Raw genomic sequence first — 18,294 nt, 5'->3', positions numbered from 1 at the left:
AAAGCAGCATTCCCACAGACCAACAGACCCCCGTGTGACACTGCTGTCCCCAAACCTGAGAGCCAGCCTGCTGTTTGATGCTCGCCAGCTTCCGATTCTGGGCTGGGCGCTTTTGATGTTTGCCTTGTTCGCTGCTGGAACCTCCCGACCAGCCTCCCCCGCCTGCTCCTCCGCTTTCTTCCCAATTTATCTTGGAGTCTAAGAAATCTCAGCCAAGCATCTGAGCCGTTCCCTTCCTTGAGGAGCTCGGTTTAAAACAAGCCCACTACAAAGGCTTATCAGGAGCTCTGCAGGAAGCCTCCGCGGGGCAGCCAAGCCCGGCCTTTGATCCCTGCCTTTGGTTTCCGAGATGGCTGTATTATTTTTGTAATGCTCCGCTCTCCGTGCATTTTTCAACCTTCCCTTAATGGCAGAGCCGGGTCTTGTGGGCGTTCAATTCGAAGCCCCTCCTCACCACACGGCAGGGACCTCCTTGCCCCCTGCATAGGTGGGCTTTACCTTGAGGAGAGGAGAGGAACCGGGAGGTCAAAGGAGTACACAGATCTGACTCACTGTATCCTGGCCCACACTGCCAGGGTAGAATCATAGAAATGTAGAGTTAGAAGGGAATCCAAGAGTCCTCTAGTCCAAACCCCTGCAATGCAGGAATCACAGCTAGAGAATGCTTGGCAGAGGAACATCCAACCTCTGCTTAAGTACCTCCAATGAAGGAGAGTCCACCATCTTCTAAGAAGAGCTTTCTGACAGTCAACAATGTTCAACAGTGGAATAGACTTCCTCGGGAGGTGGTGGACTTTCCTTCATTGGAGGTATTTAAGCACAGGCTAGATGGCCATCTGTCATGGATCCTTTAGTACTTCCTGTATCACCTGGGAAGACAGGCAAACTAATGCCAGTGTACAGGAAGAAGCAAAGATCACCAGTGTCAAAGCAATGATTCTTCAACATCAACTTTGTTGAACTGGTCATGTTGTTCAGATGCCTGATTATCGTCTTCCAAAGCAACTACTCTATTCCGAACTTAAAAATGGAAAGCGTAATGCTGGTGGTCGACAAGAGGTTTAAAGACTCTCTCAAGGCAAATCTTTAAAAATGTAGTATAAACACCAACAACTGGGAAACACTGGCCTGTGAGTGCTCCAACTGGAGAACAGCTTTTACCAGAGGTGTCATGGGCTTTGAAGACACTCAAACTCAGGACAAAAGGGAAAAACGTGCTAAGAGGAAGGAACGCTTGGCAAACCCTCACTGTGACCGACTCTCGTCCGGAAACCTATGTCCCCACTGTGGAAGGACGTGTGGATCCAGAATTGGCCTCCACAGTCACTTACAGAAGACAATCTTACTCAGCTATAAGTGATCGCCGAAGAAGAAGAGGAAGAGGAAGAGGAAGAGGAAGAGGAAGAGGAAGAGGAAGAAGAAGAAGAAGAAGAAGAAGAAGAAGAAGAAGAAGAAGAAGAAGAAGAAGAAGAAGAAGAAGAGTACTTTCTGTGTCTACCTTTAAACACCTGCTGCCAGGACTATAAAAACAATTAAGAATACAACCTTCCACAATGATTAATTGACATCAATTTTTAACTTTTTATGGTTTTATGTTTGTTGCAACCCGCTTTGATTGATTTTTTATATTACAGCACACCAATTTTTTTAAACATAAATAAATATTTCTATTACACCCATTTTACAGGTAAAGGCATCAAGGCCAGGAGGGAGCTCATCACACAATGACTCCGTGCCCAGTTCTCTGTACATGGATGCTGGAAAAAAGAGCCAGTGGGCCAAGCATGTGGCCTGTAAGGTTGGGTTGCCAACTTGTTCTCCTGGAAAGATTCCTGTGCATTTAATAACTGCATGGTGAGCAGGAATGCAAACGAGGTAAACCCTCTCCCCTTGAGCATGTGTTACGCAGGTGTTACAGGCATAAAGAGTCCTATCAGAGGATGGGGATGGGAGGGAGTTGGGTAGAAATATCTTTATCTCCCCCTTGCTTCACCCCCCACATCCTTAATCATTTCCCTGAACTTAGGTGCATTCCCAAATCCGGAGACTCTGGCAGGGACGTGTTTCGGTGCCACCTCTGAAGTCACAAGCCTCAAGGAAGAGAGATCTCTGGGCTTCCGGATGAAAAAGAAGTCTGTCTGGTGGAGATAACCATATTCCCTGCTGGGGGTGAGCAATCGGCTCAGGATGGGGGACAAGAGTTATCAGTCGCAGCCAGGACATCTGGCCGATCAGAGGCTCTGCCAGGCTGTGGTGTCGTCGGAAGATCTCGAGAATGGAGAATGAAGAATGGGGAAGAACCCATCTGACTGCAAATGTGGGTGCAGGGCATGGTCCAAAGCTGTATGATGCAGCCACTTTGCTGAAGGAAAGCAGCTCAGAGTGACTCAGGTAGGGGAGAAACTGGATTCAGTTCACACCTATAGGCGAACCAGCCTCATCTGCAGTTTCCGTAACAATATGCAAACTGAAACACAGAAACACCCTTCAGATGTACCCTTCCCAGTATGTTTCCAAGCACAATTCAAAGTGTTGGTGCTGACCTTTAAAGCCCTAAACGGCCTCGGCCCAGTAAACCTGAAGGAGCATCACCACCCGCATCTGTTCTGCCCGGACACTGAGGTCCAGCTCCGAGGTCCTTCTGGTGGTTCCCTCACTGCAAGTAGTGAGGTTACAGGGAACCAGGCAGAGGGCCTTCTCGGTAGTGGCACCCGCCCTGTGGAACACCCTCCCATCAGATGTCAAGGAAATAAACAACTATCTGACTTTAGAAAACATCTGAAGGCAGTCCTGTTTAGGGAAGTTTTTAATGTTTGATGATTATTGTGCTTTTAATTCTGTTGGGAGCCATCCAGAGTGGCTGGGGAGGCCCAGCCAGATGGATGGGATATAAACAATAAATTATTATTATTATTATTATTATTATTATTACATGCCTCTCCTAATTTTGCAGCGCTATGCTCCAATCAAGGAATGTGAATGAGAACATTCTGAAATCAAGTGTGCATGTAAATGCCCATGTTAGTGAAAACAAATGTGCAAAGATGTTTTGCAAAATGCATATGAGGCGAAATTGCATGCAAGGATGAGTGTATCAGGAGAAATTTGCACTAAAATGCTGGAGAGTTTTCATGAGGACTTAAAAAAGGAAAAAAGCATACTGGACTCTGGAAAAATGAGAAGCTGAAATTTAATCCATCCGTAGCTGAGTCTGCTCAGTTTGTGCATGGAAGACCACTTGGGAACTATTCAGACTCCTGCTTCCTTGAGTTATACCGGGACAGAAATGCAGGATCGAAATGTAACAAATCAATAAGAGAAGTGGGAGAAGCCCAAAATAATATCAAAAAGCGCTGTATTAATATCATCATCATCTTCATCAATAATATTTATACACTTAATATGCAAAACTGCTAAGCGGTTTACATAAAACACAGTAAGATCATTTTAAAAGGGGAAAGGAAAATGTGTACACAACATTTGGAACCCAAAACACAAAGAAATACATCAGTGAAAACAGAGAGGCTATCCATAGAACATTCAGTTATGTATCAATAAATAATCAAACAGAATAATAGGATGAATCTCATGCAGCCCTCCAGAGCTTTTGATACAATGCCTTCTTGCTATCCCTACAACCATCATCTGAGGGAGGCGGGTATTATGAGTATTTTCCCCATTTTGCAGACAGTGTAAGGAGCTAAGGCTGAGTGAAAGAGGCTTGTAGGAGGCCACATGTCGGAGGCAGGAACTGAAGCAGGGCTGCTATTAGACCTGGGCAGCAGTGCCAATACTCAGGCATTATGAAGGACATTATTATTATTATTATTATTATTATTATTATTATTATTCTAATCACAATTCCAAAGCGCTGTTGTAGCTATCTTTTAAATGATCTCCAATCAAATAGCATTCAAACAACTTCACAAAAAGGCACAAATGTCAAGAGACCAAATCTACCAAACCATTTAATCATCTGTTTTGCCTGGCTGGTAAATCCCAACCTTAATTCTGATGTGATTTCACTTTTTCTACCAACCAAATAATAGGAACAGGGAAGGCGGAGCTTGAACAGATTAATTAATCTTTCTTTTTTCCTCTTTCCCCCTTTTGGGATGTTTTTCTTACTTTCCCCTTCTTCCTTGAGTCTCGGGCAAGAGTTAAGCAACTTGAGAGTTTACGTTTGAGTTAATTTTGCGGATAGAATTGACACACAAAAACAGTGTACATGCCAACCTGATGCTTAGTAAATAAACAAGTAAGTAAACAAATAAGCAAGTCACCAACTTGGATGTCTTTAAAGAGGATTAAGCAAATTCGTGGAGGAAAGGGATATCGATGGCTACCATCCCTGATGGCTATTATTTGCCTCCCTGGTCAGAGGGAGCAATGCTTCTGAATTCCAGTTGCTGGAAACCACAGAAGGGGAGTGTGTTCTTGTTGGTGGCCATCTTGTGGGAGGGAGTTCCATGGTTTAACTATGCACTGTGCACAGAAATACTTTCATTTGTCCTTAATCTGCCACATTGCATCTGGCAGTGGAGGCAGAACACAACCATTGTGGCTAGAAGCTGTTGGTACCCTCCTTATCCTCCATGAATTTGCCTCATCCAAATGAGCGGCTCTCACCATAATCATGTGGAAGTGAGTTCCACGGTTTAATTCTGCAGAATCGCATGAAGAAGGGCTTTCTATGCCCTGCTTTACAGACCAAGACCCCCACCCACCCAGGCGAGGCCTTCTAACGCCCGAAACGATTGGTTTGCCGAGCAGGTAAAACACCTTTCCTCCCTGCTCAGGAAAGTCTTTTGATTTCTGTACATTCTCGTCTCCAGCTTTCTTTCATGTTTCCTCTTGGATTGTAAGCCTGCAGGCAGAGTCCTTTGTCTGCCTCACCTACTTTGTACAATAGTGAGTGGTTTTAGGTGCCGGATGAATAATTGACGAGAGCCCTGCAGCCAAAAAGACCTTACAAAGGGTGAGTTCGGGTCGCCAGTTACCATTCAGGTTGGTGGATATCAGTTGCCGGAAACCACAGGAGGGGAAACGGCTCTTGTGCTTGAATTCTGCTTTCTGCCACTGTTCAGCCCCTTTGAGAACAGGATGCTCGACTAGACGGATCTTCCTCAGGTGTCCATCAATCTTGCTCCATCCCCCCCCCCCCCCGCTCCTAACTTCCTTACCTCTTCCTAGGCCTCTCTGCCTCCTCCCAAAAAGTTACTCCTGGCCCCCATAGGAAGTTGCCTTACGCCAAGGCAGACCTTTGCTACCTCTAGTTCAGGCTTGCCAACACTGACTGGCAGCATCTCTCCAGGGTTTTAGGCAAGGGGTATTCTCTGTTCTACCTGGAGACTGGACTTGGGACCTTCGCAAAGCAAAATTCCTACCGTTGACCAACAACCCTTCTCTCCTAACAGCAGAAGCCGTCCAAGACCCTTGGTCAATTTAGCCCAGCACTGCCTGCACTGACTGGCAGCAGCCGTTCTCCAGGGTTTTGTATGAGGAACGTTCCCTGTCCTATCTGGAGACTGAACAGAGACCTTGCTCTGCCACTGAGCTATGAACCTCCTTTTCTTTTTAGGATTATAGGCCTTATGGTTCTGAATAAAGAATTACTTTGGAATAAAATGCTCTGGGATAGCTCAGTCGGTAGAGCATGAGGCCCTTGATCTCAGGGTTGTGGGTTTAAGCTCCACATTGGGTGGAAAGATTCCTGCATTTGCAGGGAGGTGGACTTGATGACGCTTATGATCCCTTCCTACTCTACAGTTCTATGAAAAGAAGATACCTTATGCAACTGGTACCTCTAGCTCAATATTGTCTCCACTAACTGAGTCTGATTTCAAACAGGGCTCTTTCCCAGAATACCTGAAGGAGCGTCTCCACCCCCATCATCCATCCCGGACACTGAGGTCCAGCGCTGAGGGCCTTCTGGCCGTTCCCTCATTGCGAGAAGCAAAGCTACAGGAAACCAGGCAGAGGGCCTTCTTGGTAATGGCACCCGCCCTGTGGAACGTCCTCCCGTCAGATGTCAAAGAGATAAACAACTACCTGACATTTAGAAGACATCTGAAGGTATTCAGGGAAGTTTTTAATGTGTGACATTTTAATGTATTTTTAATCTTTGTTGGAAGCTGCCCAGAGTGGCTGGAGAAACCCAGCCAGATGGGCGGGGTACAAATAATATATTATTATTATTTCCCCCCCCCCCCAGCTCTACCTGCAGATACAACGATTGAACCCAGAACGTCCTGCAAGAAAAAGCTAGTGCTCTCCCACTGAGCTATGTCTTGGGCCCGGTCTTATTCAACATCTTTATCAACGACTTGGATGATGGACTCAAGAGCATCCTGATCAAATTTGCAGATGACACCAAACTGGGAGGGGTGGCTAACGCCCCAGAGGACAGACCTTGACAGATTAGAGAACTGGGCCAAAACAAACAAGATGAATTTTAACAGGGAGAAATGTAGAGTATTGCACTTGGGCAAAAAAAATGAGAGGCACAAATACAAGATGGGTGACACCTGGCTTGAGAGCAGTACATGTGAAAAGGATCTAGGAGTCTTGGTTGACCACAAACTTGACATGAGCCAACAGTGTGACGCGGCAGCTAAAAAAGCCAATGCAATTCTGGGCTGCATCAATAGAAGTATAGCATCTAGATCAAGGGAAGTAATAGTGCCACTGTATTCTGCTCTGGTCAGACCTCACCTGGAGTACTGTGTCCAGTTCTGGGCACCACAGTTCAAGAAGGACACTGACAAACTGGAACATGTCCAGAGGAGGGCAGCCAAAATGGTCAAAGGCCTGGAAACAATGCCTTATGAGGAACGGCTAAGGGAGCTGGGCATGTTTAGCCTGGAGAAGAGGAGGTTAAGGGGTGATATGATAGCCATGTTCAAATATATAAAGGGATGTCACATAGAGGAGGGAGAAAGGTTGTTTTCTGCTGTTCCAGAGAAGCGGACATGGAGCAATGGTTCCAAACTACAAGAAAGAAGATTCCACCTAAACATTAGGAAGAACTTCCTGACAGTAAGAGCTGTTTGACAGTGGAATTTGCTGCCAAGGAGTGTGGTGGAGTCTCCTTCTTTGGAGGTCTTTAAGCAGAGGCTTGACAAACATATATCAGGAGTGCTCTGATGGTGTTTCCTGCTTGGCAGGGTGTTGGACTCGATGGCCCTTGTGGTCTCTTCCAACTCTATGATTCTATGATTCTATGAATGCACTTGATGAAAACAGGAAGATGCCTTCTACTGAGTCAGAATACTGGTTCATCTAGCTCAGAATACTCAACAGTGGCTGAGAATGGCTCTCCAAAAGTTTCAGGCAGGGGTGCCTCCTAGCTCTCACCGAAGATCTTGGGGAAAGGACCTGGTACAGTCTTACCTTGGGTTAAGTACTTAATTCGTTCCGGAGGTCCGTTCTTAACCTGAAACTGTTCTTAAGCTGAAGCACCACTTTAGCTAATGGGGCCTCCCACTGCTGCCGCGCCGCCAGAGCACAATTTCTGTTCTCATCCTGAAGCAAAGTTCTTAACCTGAAGCACTATTTCTGGGTTAGTGGAGTCTGCAACCTGAAGCATATGTAACCTGAAGTGTATGTAACCTGAGGTACCACTGTACTTTCTACATGTGTAAGGCGGTTGTGGCGTTTGCCCATTCTTTGGAGATACATTTGTACTGGGGGAGAGAAAGGGTGAATAGGTGGACCAATAAGAAAGCCCAGGGCAGAGCCTACCTGATTTTGAGGCTCAGCCCAGAGGTTTTGACAGTTCGGTTGGTTCTTTTTTTTGTGGGGAGAGAGATAGAGGAGTCAGAGTGAGCTAGAGACAGGGACAAGACTGAGAGGGAACAAAGTGACAGTGTTTCAAATATATTTTAAAACTTGTTCATGTTTAAAATAAACTTTAATCTTCATTGTTAACTCTACTTGACTGAGACTCAATACTTCACCAGGGAATCCTGGGTTTCCCCCCACAAAATTGGTGGCAGCGGAAGAATAAAGTAGTGGTGTACAGGTCAATAGTATGTGAAACGACCGGGGGCTCTGTACAAACACCACAGTGTGCTTGTACACACTGTTGCCCATGACCTCCATTCTAGGCTGGCTCAGCCATGTTCACAGATTGGAAGAGGGCAGGATCCCCAAAGAATAATAAATAATAATAATAATAAATTTTGATTTATACCCCACCCTTCCCAGTTCAAAAACCAGGCTCAGGGAGGCTCAGGGAGGCTAACAACAAGTTTAAAACACTTTGAAACACTTAAATTATAAAAGCAGCATAAAATACGGTATGAAAACATGAATAACAATAAAATTCAAAAATAAAAAAATCAATCAGTTAATCCCCAGGGCTAGCTGGCTGAATTGGTCCTACTTGGGCCAGCGAGGAGGCCGGGGAGAATTTGCTGCGGGGTCTCAGAGCAGGTGATCTTCATAAAAATGGGGAGGGGAAGGGAAGAGAAGGGAAATAAAAGATCAGGCTGAATTCAAATTAAAGGCCAGGCAGAATAGCTCTGTTTTACAGGCCCGACGGAAGGAGGTTAAATCCTGAAGGGCCCTAGTCTTATGGGACAGAGCATTCCACCAGGTCGGAGGACGTGCTGTATGGGGGAACTGGCTTCAGGCACCAGGACTGCTGGCAGACCAAGTCGGCGTTACAAAGATGTCTGCAAACATGGCCTGAAGGCTGGCCTCGTCAATCCCCGCCCTGTGGGAATCCCTTGCAGATGACCGCAGCGCCTAGAGACAGGCAGTCAGGTCGTGTATTCGCAGCAGTGACCAGATGAGGAGCGCAGAGAGAAGGAACGCCATGGTGCATCTGCAGCAGCACAAGCAGACACTTTCATCCGCCCCAGCTGCAACAAAACATGTCTCTCCCATGTCGGTCTCTACAGACACAGCAGGCGCTGCAACCGCCCAGCGGTTTGACTTCACCCCCAAAGACACACTCCTCCATTGTCTCCCGAGACTGACAGATGCCAACCCATGGAGCGGTTGACAATGATGGGGCTGAAAGCATTTCTTGGGGAGTGAAAATTGGCTCCCCCCCCCCCCGCCTGAGATAAAGGGCAAGATACAAGTTCTGTGAATAAATGCCAGCTAACATACTTCTTTCTAGGTTCAGGCAAGCCTCCGCAGAAATGTAATTTTAAAAACAACTACCACCAGTCTGCAAGACTCCAAAGAGGCGCAGCTGTAAACAATCAGAGATTAAAAGAACAAAGACAGAATGAATCCGTTCTAAGAAAATCTCATTAACATTAATCACTAGCATACAGACCAGTTCACAGGAGTTCATCCACACTAAACCATTATGCCTGTATCTTAAGCCACTTTTTAATTACTGCTGGATACGACGAGTTTATTTAAAACGTTGCGAAACTGTAGCTCACAGAATCATAGAAGCGTAGAGCTGGAAGGGACCCTGAGGGTCATCTGGTCCAACCCCCTGAAATTCAGGAAACTCAACCAAAGCATCCATCACAGACGCCCATCCAACCTCTGCTTAAAAACCTCCAAGGAAGGAGAGTCCACAACCTCCAGAGGGAGACCGTTCCACTGTCAAACAGCTCTGACCGTCAGAAAGTTCTTCCTGATGTTTAGACAGAATCTCCTTTCTCATTATTTGATGCCATTGGTTTGAGTCCTGTCCTCCAGAGCAGGAGAAAACAAGCTTGCTCCAGCTTCCATGTGGCAGCCCTTTAGATACTAGAAGATGGCTCTCCTATCTCCTCTCAGTCTCCTCTTTTCCAGGCTAAACATACCCAACTCCCTCAACTGTCCCAAATAAATCCTGCCAATTTATCAATCTCCACTTCCCTTCTCAACATTTCATTTGGTATACATGTTTTAAAAACCACTGATTTTATCTATAGTCACTTGATTGCATTATGTCTGCTGTTCTGAAAGTGCTTTTGCTGCAGTTTTGAATGAATGCTTTTATGTAAACTGCTTAGAGGTTTTTTTCTCTTTCTTTTTAATTAAGCAGAATATAAATCTTGCTAAATACAATAAGGACACAAGCACAAACCACTTAGGAACAGGAAAAGAAAAGGTTTGAATCAATTCAACAAGAATACAGGGCAATCAACTATACAGTACGACTGCACCTTACATGGGGGTTCAGATACATGAGTTTTGTGCATACATGAAAGCAGTGGCATAGCGTGGGTTGTCAGCACCCGGGGCAAGGCAAGTAATTTGCACCCCCTAACCTGTGGATTTGCGCCCCCTAACCCGTGGATTTGTGCCCCCTAACCCTAACCCCCAGATGTTGCGCCCGGTGCGGCCGGCCCCCCCTGCGCCCCCAACGCATGCATGAAAGTCAGGTACACCCAAATCTTTAGAACTGCCCCACATCTAGAAGGCAAAGAGGAGAAAAAGTTTCCCCAATGCTCCTAGAAACAAGGCAGAGAGCTTAAAAGTTCTTTCTGCAAGGGGAAACCCCAAATGGACAGTGAGCAAAAAGGTCTTTTAAGCTCTTCGCCTTGCTTGGATTGAACCCGAGCTACCTAAAGACCAAAAAAACCCCTGTTTATGTATGCTACAACTGCAGCCAGGATAATTCATGCTCAGAGATGGAAAGAAGAACCTGTCCCAAACAAGAAGGAGTGGCAGATTAAATTAAGGGACTATGCCGAAATGGCAAAACTTACTGGAACAATAAGAAACCAAGAAGAAAGAAACTTTATTAAAGGACAGGGGAAATTCATGGAATATCTGAAAGGTTTTTGTACACATATAATAAGTTCATTAGCAACATTGACCTAAAACAAGCAGCTAAATGTAATGTTAAAGAAAAATTAGGGAGTAATTAATAATTGGAATACGGTGGGGAATGCAGTGTTAAGAATTTAAAATATAAGAAACCGCAAAAGGGGTGGGGTGGGGAGTCAAAATATATATGTTTACTGGCAAATCATTGGATTTGTATGTTTGTAAAAAATGTTAAACTTGAAAAATAAAATTTATTTTAAAATGACCACAAAAAAACGAACACATGCACTAGTACTGTGCAATAAGACAGTTCCCTGCAATCCAGTCATCTCTCTGCACCCCCCAAAAAAAATCTGCTGAAAAGGAAAGTCTTCAGCTGGTATCCAACGCTAACCAAGCTTGGTGCCAGTAAGTGGGACAGTCTACCTGACAAGCACACGTGAAACACAGCCATTACATTAAAAAATTTAAAAGCGCATGGGCAATGCTGGCCAAAAATCTCAGAAGCGCATCCTACCTGGGTTGAGCACCGCCGATCCAGGCCACGTCGACAGTTGAGGTGGAGTGTTTGCTGCCCGTCTGGAACTCCGAATTCACAAGCCACTTGGGGTGCCTGGATCTGGTCGTGAGGAGATTCACCCCTTTCTTGGCCTTCACTCTGCCAAGCAGGAAGAGACAGAGGAGAGCAACACCCGTTTCTGAAGGACCCTCAAGTTTGGCTCCCACCCCCTCCTCCTCATGCGCCCTCGGGCAAGTCGCTTAAACCTTCCCAAATTTGTGTGAATGAACTGAAATGGCAAGCTCGGCCTTTACCAGAAGGTGGCAGCCATAACGGTGGGTTAGAATCAGAATGGTGAAGTCGGAAGGGATCCCCAGAGGTCCTCTATCCCAACCCCCTTGGCAGTGCGGGAATCACAGCTAAAGAATCCCTGACAGATGGCTGTCCAACCTCTCTTTTTAAAAATATATGAAGGAGAGCCCACCACTTTCTGAAATAGCCATTCCATGGTTGAACAGCTCTTACCCTCAGAAAGTTCTTCCTAATCTTTAATCTCCTTTCTTGCCATTTGAATCGCCATTTGAGTCCTACCCTCTGGAGCAGCAGAAACCAAGAAACTGGTATTCATAAGCATTGCTGCCTCAAACCATGGAAGCAGAGAATAGCAGCCATGGATTGCCTTATCTTCCATGAATCTGTCCAATTCTTTTTTTTTTAAATAGTTTTTATCAAAGTTTTTTATTGTGTTACAAACCAACCAAACAAACAAACAAACAAGCAGGGAAAAGGGTGTCTATCATCTCCACTTTCAATTCACAGTCTTTTTCATATTTTTCACATTTCACATTTTTCAAAGTGAGAGACACTTCTGTCGTAGACATGGTTGGGGGGGAAATAGAGGGAGGAAGAGTGTTGTTCTTTCGGCCCTGTTGCATAGTGTTAGTGCAGGGGTTTGTGTCAGCATCACTTGGGCAGGTCCATTGCTTATATATATATATATTCATTTATCGTTACTGACATTGCGAGAGATCAGGGGGCCCACAGCTTGGTTGGCTGCATTCAGTTGATTGCAGTGGGGCATGTTTGTTTTATATCAGGGTCAGAGCAGGCAGGTTAGCCATATTGTGTACAATCCTCTTTTGAAGTCATTTGAGTTGGGAGACCAACACTGCATCCTGTGGCAGTGAGTTCCATAGTTTCATTATGCTTCACATGGATTTCATTTCACCTGTCTCTCATCTTTTCCCCTTGCAGAACTTAGCAGGGTGGGGAGGATAGGGGCAGAGTGAGAAAGAGTTGACTCTGCTTCCTAATGGCTCCAGCTCCCATTACAGTGGTACCTTGGGTTACATAAGCTTCAGGTTACAGACGCTTCAGGTTATAGACTCCGCTAACCCAGAAATAGTACCTCGGGTTAAGAACTTTACCTCAGGATGAGAACAGAAATTGTGTGGCGGCGGCACAGCAACAGCGGGAGGCTCCATTAGCTAAAGTGGTACCTCAGGTTAAGAACAGTTTCAGGTTAAGAACGCACCTCCAGAACAAATTAAGTTCTTAACCCGAGGTACCACTGTACTGTTTGGGCTACCTGCCTTCTCCCCACCAGCCCCAAACAGCACCAGCAACCACTGGCTGGAATGTAGCCTACTGTACAGTAAATGTGAAAATGAACAGTCTCCTTTGGGAGGTTTTCAAGCAGAGCTTGGATGGCCATCTGTCATGGATGCTTTAGCTGAGATTCAGCAGGGGGTTGGACTAAATGACCCTTGAGTGGGTCCCTTCCAACTCTACAATTCTATGATATATTTTGCCACCCGCTTTTGGCCTCAGGCCTGGCCTACCAGCAGCATGTGGCTCTCAAGGAGTTGCTCACAAGGGATTGTTGCGCTTGAGCTAACAAGGGTTTCCCTTCCATGTTCCAAATGCTGCTACAATGCTAGCGTTCTGCCAATTCCAAAAGCTCATATTGTCTTGTTTTTGATTCGTGAGGCAAGTCGAACTTTCATCTTCAGGGTGGGTGGGAGGAATAAATAAATAACAGACGGACTGAATAGATGGAAAGAAAGGCAGAGGGCCCAACAGGGGCTCTGGATCCCTGGGAGCTGGAAAACATTGCTGCTCGATTGTTGGATCCCAGGGAAAACATCCAACTCTGCGATGAGAACAATGATGAATAAATAATACAACCTATTTGCATCTATTTGCAATGCGGGGTTGCTTTTTAGCGCAGGTCATGCGCCGAGTGAATGATGCCGTTTCGCAAAAAGTCAAGAACCTTCCAGCTCCATAGTTCTACAATTCTGTGATTCATGGGAAGTTTTCAAAACATCTGTAAGGGATTCTTTATCTCTGATTCTTACATTGCAGGTGGGTTAGTCTAGATGACCCTAGGTGTCCTTTCCAACTCTACAATTCTATGAATGTTTGCCAGCTTGCATAGCTCCCTGAGCCAACGAGCAAAAAAAACCAGAAGTGATGTGAACAGTTGATCCGAGGAGATGATGCAAAATGAAATAAATTATGCAAATGTCCCCCACTTTGCCTAATTGACATAAGGCGCCGAAATCAGCTGTTCCTGGCGCCGAACACAGATTTCCAGGGTGTGTAGAATGTGGCTGCTTTCTAACACCACCCGGCGTAAATCCATGAATATTGAGAAGGTGTCACTGAAAGGAGAATCCAGAAGGATCGTTGCTGGGTCTCCAGATACAAACAAGACATGGAGGTGGATTTTAAACTCACAGCTCAAGGGTGATAAGGAAAAAAATCAAGTCTCCAGGCAACTACGTTAGACCAGAGCTCCAGGGTAGGTCATCTCCAGGCAAGGCTCTGGCACAGACTCACTCCTAAAACCCTGGCAATATGCTGCCATTCAGTGCTGACAATACTGAGGTAGGTGGACCAATGGCCAGATTCAGTATAAATATGTTCCTATTTAAATCAGTCTCCCCCCCCCCCCTGGACCCATAAGGACTGCAATCTTGCTTTACTCTTGGGAGAAGGACAACAGTTCAGGGGCAGAACATCTGACTTGCAAGCAAAAGGTCACAGGTTCGATCGCCTAGGTTCTCCAAAGGTAGCGCTGAGAGAGACTGCCCAGGAAAGCCACTGGCAATCAGTGTAGACAAAGCTGTGCTGGGTGGGCCAATAGACTTGCCATGAAGAAGCTTGCTAATGCTATTCTAGGCTGCATCAGCAGAAATATACTGTCCTGATCAAGGGAGGTAATAGGGCCACTCTATTCTGCCTTGGCCAGACCCCACCTGGAATACTGTGTCCAGTTCTGGGTACCACAATTTAAGATGGATATTGACAAGCTGGAATGTGTGCAGAGGAGGGCAACCAAGATGATCAAGGGTCTGGAAACTAAGCCTTATGAGGAGCGCTTGAAGAAACTGGGCATGTTTAGCCTGGAAAAGAGAAGACTGAGAGGAGATATGATAGCCATCTTCTAGTATCTAAAGGGCTGCCACATGGAAGTTGGAGCAAGCTTGTTTTCTCCTGCTCTGGAGGACAGGACTCGAACCAATGGCATCAAATAACGAGAAAGGAGATTCGGTCTAAACACTAGGAAGAACTTTCTGACGGTCAAAGCTGTTTGACAGTGGAACGGTCTCCCTTGGGAGCTTGTGGACTCTCCTTCCTTAGAGGTTTTTAAGCGGAGGTTGGATGGGCGTCTGTCATGGATACTTTAGTTGAGATTCCTGCATTGCAGAGGGTTGGACTGGATGACCCCTGGGGTGCCTTCCAACTCTACGATTCTACAATTCCTGATTCAGTCCTTTATTCAGAACCATGAGGACTAGAACCCTGCTTTCAGAGACCTCCTTGGAAGCCAGCTCCCTGCGGGTAAAGATGTTTCCCTCTCCTTCCCTCATGCATTACTGCCAGTGAGGCCTAACCAAGCAACACTCCCACCAAGAGAGTGACACACGTGATTTGGACGCTGCAGCAAGCATCCCATCCGACCGCTACCCGAGGCGCTGCTTACCTGAGGGTGAAGTGCTCGACCGTCGAGTTGTTCATCAGGTAGAGGATGATGCTCAGCACCTCCCCAGGCTTGAGAGGTTTCTCTGGCAGCTGAATGAAGACATTGTCATCTAGCCGCTGCTCCTGGAAGACTGGGGCAGGGGGCGGCTGCACCAGCCTCAGGCTGCCAATGCGGAGCAGCGGGTGCTGCGTGGGACCCTCTGCCCGTGCCCCTCCGCCCCCCCTCCGCCCGGCTCCCTCTCCCCCGCAATCTCCTGCCCCGTCGGGCGCGTGGAGGGTGTAGTACAGCTCCACTTGCTGGGTGTCCCCGGAAAGCTCCATCCCCTCCGGCGCTTTCCTCCGCCCCAGGGGCACGGCCGAGGGTCCGAACCAGGCCTGGGGCAGCTCAGCCTGGGCCAGGCAGGAGGCCAGGACCCCCCGCAGGCGGCAGGAGGTGCGCAGCTCGCGGGCCTCACGGAAAGCGTGCAGCCTCACGCAGGGGAGCCGCTCAGTGGCGCCGAAGTCGTCCCAGTCCCTGCCGGCGACGTAGAAAAGAACCTGCGCCGTGGGCTGGGTGGCCGGCACCCGGGTTCGGACGATGAAGGCGCGCACCTTCCAGTTGACCGTCAGCCGCTCGGGGATCTCCAGGGTGCTGGAAGGCTGGAGGAGTTCTTTGGGCAAGGCCAGGCTGGCGCCAAAAGGCCCCAGGGAGACGTTCAGGACGGGCAACTCCTTGGTCTGGAAGACGACAAAGGGCTCCGAGCGCGTCAGGCTGGCGTTCCAGCCTGGAGGCCGTGTCTCCCGCAGGAAGAAGGCCAGTCGGGTGTTGGACAGGCGGTAGCTCACCGGGAGAGTGGCAGGAGCCGAGGGAGGCTGGGAGGTCTCTGGGGGCTCCGAGCTGGTGGGGAGGACCTTGGCCTGAGCTGCAGAAAAGGAGAGAGAGAAAGAGGGAGTCAAAGGAGGTCAGGCCGGTCACCCTGCAGCACACCTCCCAGCCACTAGGGGGTGCAACTGCAGTAACGTCGGCTTTCCTAGAAATAGGTTGTCCACTTCATGAAATCTATATCCCACTTGGTTGCAAATACGAAAAACCTCAAAGCGGTTTGCAAAAAAAGATAAAGCAATATAATTAAGTATCAACAAGAAGAACAGGCCACAATAATTCAAGGTTTTCAAAAATTACTCCTGCGTTCTCTCCCCCACCCCCCGCTATACTTTATTAAATGTTCAAACGTTCCAATACATAATAATAGTTTTCATCTGTTTTGCTGACTTCCCACCCCATTTTCCATTGTGTTTCTTATTTCTCCTCCCTTCTATTTCTTATACCACAACAATACAATAATCTCTCATTCCTTCTGTTGTTCGTTGTTCAAATCCTGAGTTCATCATACTATAGCATTTCTTTAAGTAATCTGAAAAGGCTTCCATTCTTCCACAAAATAACTGTCATGAGTTTCTCTTATTTTGGCTGCTAACTGCCAATTCCACATAGTCCATCACCTTACTTATCCATTCTTCTTTGATAGGAACTTCTTCTTCCTTCCATTTTTGTGCATAAAGAATTCTAGCTGCTGTCATTACATACACAGCTTAATTATCCTCTTTTTTATTTATTTATTTATTTATTTATTTATTTGAAACTTCTGTCCCTAAAACCCGAGAGAAAAGCTTCAGAGAGAAAAGCTTCAGGGTCATGTTGTTGTTTGGTATAATCACTTAAAACATCCCCCCCCCCCCAATCATATATCATTTCCCAAAATACCTTCACTTTCTTACACACACATGGGAAAAAAATACTCCTGCATTCTCCACCGGTTAACAGAAAGAACATTTGAAACATGGGAGAGGACATCTCAGACATCTCTGTGAAATCTTCTCAGGCAGAATGCAGGGATACCCCTTGGCAGTTCCTTACTTTTGAGGAAGCCAAGAGTTTTGCAAAAGTCCTTTCTTTCATGAGAACATTAAAAAGAGGCTGGTGGATCAGGACCATGGCCCATCTAGTCCATTTATATTCAGCATTTCCTCCAAGGAACTTGAGGTGGTTCACACAGTTTTCTCCCTGTCCCCACTTTATCCCCTCAACAACCCTGTGAGGTAGGTTAGGTCGAGGGGCAGTGACTGGTCCCTGGTCACCCAAGGAGCCTTATGCCCAAGTAGGGATTTGAACCCATGTCTCCCACTTCCTAGCATGGAACGCTAACCACTATACTACACTGCCTCTCTGTTTTAGGGGAAAGCAAGTGCAGAGGTGCATACTTTTTTGCAACCAGGGCTTAATATGGAATGCATGCGAAACTGGCATGGAAACTGAGATGCACTCTTACTGATCAGGAAAGGATTTTGTAGTGGTGAGGAGGTCCACAAAGTGTCAACCCAGCTGACCAAACAGGTGCCCTCCATGCTAGGAAAGCAGTTAAAGACAACAAAACAAGAACAACGAAATAAGAGTGCATAGCCATTTCTTTTATCCTCCCTTTTTGTATTGTTGCCAGCTCTGGTTCGCACCCTTTGGAACCGGGTACCAAAATATTATGACTCGTTTCTACGGATTGCGTCCCTTCCAAATGCTTCTGCCTGGGGTTAAGACACACTGACACCACCCCCTCCTCGCCCCCTTTTCTGACACAAGCAACACCCCCCCTTTCCATCCCCACCTCCCTGACAGACATTTTGGCTGTGAACCATAAATACTTTGTGGAGGCATCTCCGCTCTGCCAAGAGCTGCTGATTGAAGGACACAATCTGCATGCAATTAAGTGGGTTAATGAAGGTGATTGCTTATTAATAACTCTGACTCCGTCTCGCAGCTCGGGAGATCAGAGGGCAGCTGGGACCCACCCACTCCCGGCGGCTGCTGCTCAGAGGTGCAATGCAGAGGTCCCGATGTGCTGGTCAAATGGCAGAACGCCTGCCAGTCCAAGGAAAGACCTGACCCGTCCCACTAAAATACCAAATTCAGGACATAACAAATAACAGTCACTATGGTACTTGGGCAGGAACAGAGAACCGCAAGCCCAGCTGCAAGGAACCCCAACATTAGAGAACCATCGGGAGAGAGATACACCCCCCCCCCAATGCAGAACTGGCAAATT

At 46.8% G+C, this 18,294-nt stretch overlaps 1 protein-coding gene across 3 annotated transcripts in view; it reads right to left on the bottom strand.

The window, feature by feature from the left end:
* The window catches only part of TMEM132E (transmembrane protein 132E), a 126,725-nt gene that overhangs the window by 25,150 nt on the left and 83,281 nt on the right, over window positions 1-18,294 (bottom strand). For all 3 annotated transcript variants that reach the window (XM_081890248.1, XM_081890247.1, XM_081890249.1), the window contains exons 2-3: window positions 15,219-16,119; window positions 11,246-11,386 (exon numbers count right to left, since the gene is read on the bottom strand). In XM_081890248.1, coding sequence (XP_081746374.1) covers window positions 11,246-11,386; window positions 15,219-16,119 — 1,042 coding nt within the window. The remainder of the gene's footprint in view (window positions 1-11,245; window positions 11,387-15,218; window positions 16,120-18,294) is intronic.

This window comes from Podarcis melisellensis (genome assembly GCF_964234715.1).
Source record: "Podarcis melisellensis genome assembly, chromosome: 15".
Lineage (NCBI taxonomy): Eukaryota > Metazoa > Chordata > Lepidosauria > Squamata > Lacertidae > Podarcis > Podarcis melisellensis.
This window is presented reverse-complemented; position numbering and strand designations above follow the sequence as displayed.